This window comes from Sinocyclocheilus rhinocerous, unplaced genomic scaffold (genome assembly GCF_001515625.1).
Source record: "Sinocyclocheilus rhinocerous isolate Xijiao unplaced genomic scaffold, SAMN03320098_v1.1 scaffold3119, whole genome shotgun sequence".
NCBI classification, from domain to species: domain Eukaryota; kingdom Metazoa; phylum Chordata; class Actinopteri; order Cypriniformes; family Cyprinidae; genus Sinocyclocheilus; species Sinocyclocheilus rhinocerous.
The window spans coordinates 197303-199862 of NW_015632029.1; the positions used below are offsets into that span (position 1 = coordinate 197303).

General features: G+C 50.7%; 1 protein-coding gene across 2 annotated transcripts in view; it reads right to left on the minus strand.

The window, feature by feature from the left end:
- LOC107742077 (phosphofurin acidic cluster sorting protein 1) overlaps positions 1–2560 on the minus strand; it is a 49392-nt gene that overhangs the window by 28520 nt on the left and 18312 nt on the right. For both annotated transcript variants that reach the window (XM_016554939.1, XM_016554938.1), the window contains exon 2: positions 2162–2249. In XM_016554939.1, coding sequence (XP_016410425.1) covers positions 2162–2249 — 88 coding nt within the window. The remainder of the gene's footprint in view (positions 1–2161; positions 2250–2560) is intronic.

Below are 2560 nucleotides of genomic sequence, written 5' to 3' on the forward strand. Positions count from 1 at the left end.
CGATATTGGTACGCTTTGCCCCCGAAAGCAAACCTCAGGAACTTCCTGTGAGTGGGAAGAATGGATACATGGAGGTATGCGTCCTTTAGATCGATCGTGACAAACCAGTCCTCGGACCTGATCTGAGACACGACTTGCTTCATAGTGAGCATCCTGAACTTCAGTCGCATGACTGAGCGGTTCAACTGACGCAGAACCCTCCATCCTTCTTCGGAACGATGAAGTACCAGTTGTAGAACCCGGATTCTCTTTCGTGAGGAGGGACCACCTCGATGGCCTCCTTCTTCAAGAGAGTGTTCACTTTTTGTTCCATTACCAGAGCTTGCTCGGGGCCCACCAGAGTGGGAATCACCGCGTTGAACTGAGGCGGAGGAGAACCAAACTGGATTCTGTAGCTTCTCTCTAAAGTGTGCAGGACCCACCGAGAAACATTTGGCAGTAGTTTCCACGCTGCCAAATAGTCTACTAAGGGAATCAGTCTCTCGAGACTGACCTCTGGAGTAATCAGAGCGGCTAGTTCGGTGCCCTGAAGCGGCGAAGCGGCGAACTGGCAGGGGACGGCCGAACTAGCTGCTCTAGAGACCTCCATAGAGGTAATGAGCCTCTTAGTACCGCTATGTTTCCGGTCGGTGACTGAGAGAAGCACTCGCCAGAGACCGCTGCGTCCTGAAGCACCGTGGGTGGCAGGGTTGGCAGACCGATCTCCTGAGGACACTGGGGAGAGACGGGCACCGTATGATGAGGTGTACACCGCTCATCCCCAGAGGGGCCTGCCCTCAGAAGTCCTGACCTACAAGTGTCAGGACTTCTTGGTCGAGGACTTCTTAGCCTGAAGGACGGTCCGCAGATCCGGCTTAGACTTGGAAGTCCCCGACCCAGAGTACGGGAGGCGACGCTCTGTTTTTGAGCCTCCCGGTATGAGGAGCTGGTACACGGAGGGGGTTGCTCCCGCCTAGCAGCCCCTAGAGCTATAGAGCGGTGAGGGAGGAACCGCTGAAATGCTGCCGCTTGTTTACGAGCCTCCTGGTACCTATTGACGGCGTCGCCGAACAGGCCAGAAGGCACAAGCGGGGCATCCAAGAGGAAGACCCTGTCCTTCTCCTTCATATCAGACAGGGTCAACCACAAATGCCTCTCTACCGCCACCAATGCTGACATAGACCGGCCAATGGTGCGGGCTTCTCTTTGGTGGCACGGAGAGACAGATCAGCGGTTCGTCTGAGCTCGGTGATATCCTCAGACTTAACCTCCTTGCCCTCATCCAGCTCTTTCATCAGGTTGGCTTGGTACGCCTGTAACACAGCTATCGTGTGCAGACACGCACCAGCCTGACCCCTTGCCCACCAGCGCTGACGTGGTACGCAGCGGCTTGGAGGGCAATGCCGGAGCCTTCAAGGACAGTGCCGCGCCAGGAGACAGATAGCTCGCAAGCGTCTGCTCAACCTGGGGCATCGCCCTGTAGCCACGCTCACTCAACCCCGCCACGTTGGTGTAATAACCGGAAGCAGGGATGAAGAGGTGGGCCGAGAATGGTCCACCCCATGACCTCGAGACCTCGGTGTGGAGGTCGGGGAAGAAAGGCAGGCTCTGGCGTGGAGGTGGCGGCCTAGTCCGCAGAAAGCGTTCATCAAGTTTGCTTTTCTGCGGTTCAGCCTGTTTCTTGGCGAGCCAATCAGTGTTCAACTTAGCCACAGCGCGAGTAACCACCTCCAATATTACAGTTTTTTTCTGTATTTTCGGATCGAATAAATGCAGGCTTGATGAGCAGAAGAGCCTTTTTTAAAACACATTAAAAATCTTACTGATCCCAAACTTTTGAACAGTAGTGTATAAATGTATATACATGTCACCGCACTAAACATATTCCACTATGGTTGTCTAAAAATTAATTGAATTTAGTTATATTAACAAATAACATAATGTTCATTAAAGGTCTAAAAGATAACAGTAACATAGAGATACACAACATTAAACTGACACAACACATATGATTTTATTGAATTTTATAATAACAGAAGTATCAGAGGTTCATATCTCCAAAGGCAGAAGGTTTGTCTTGGATAAACATTTAAACGGTTTTCATTTGAGTCCTTTGAATGGTTTATATTGAGCTGTTTCTGAAGCTCCAGCGGTGAAGATGTGATGATCTCAGAAGTCTCACCTGAATCTTCACAGCGATGAGCACCGAGTTCAAATCCTTATCCAGCTCCTTCAACACGATCAGCCTCTTCAAGGTCAGACTGCACAGCCTGCAGACAGACACACAATCACTCGTTTTCAAGTTTCTCACTGCACAGAGAGTGAACCAGTGATCTGTATCAGATGGACGAGTCTCTCATACTCAACTCTGACATGCAGATATCACCGTAAGATTCAGAACTACACCATGCTCACCATCACTGTCCCAGCGTAACATCACAGTTATAGAGTTTTACATGAGAGAGGTGTGTGTGTGTGTGCGTGCGTGCGTGCATGCGTGTGTGTGTGTGCGTGCGTGTGTGTGAGTGTGTGTGTGAGAGTGTGTGTGCGCGTTTTTGTGACAAATGAGGACATAAAATTG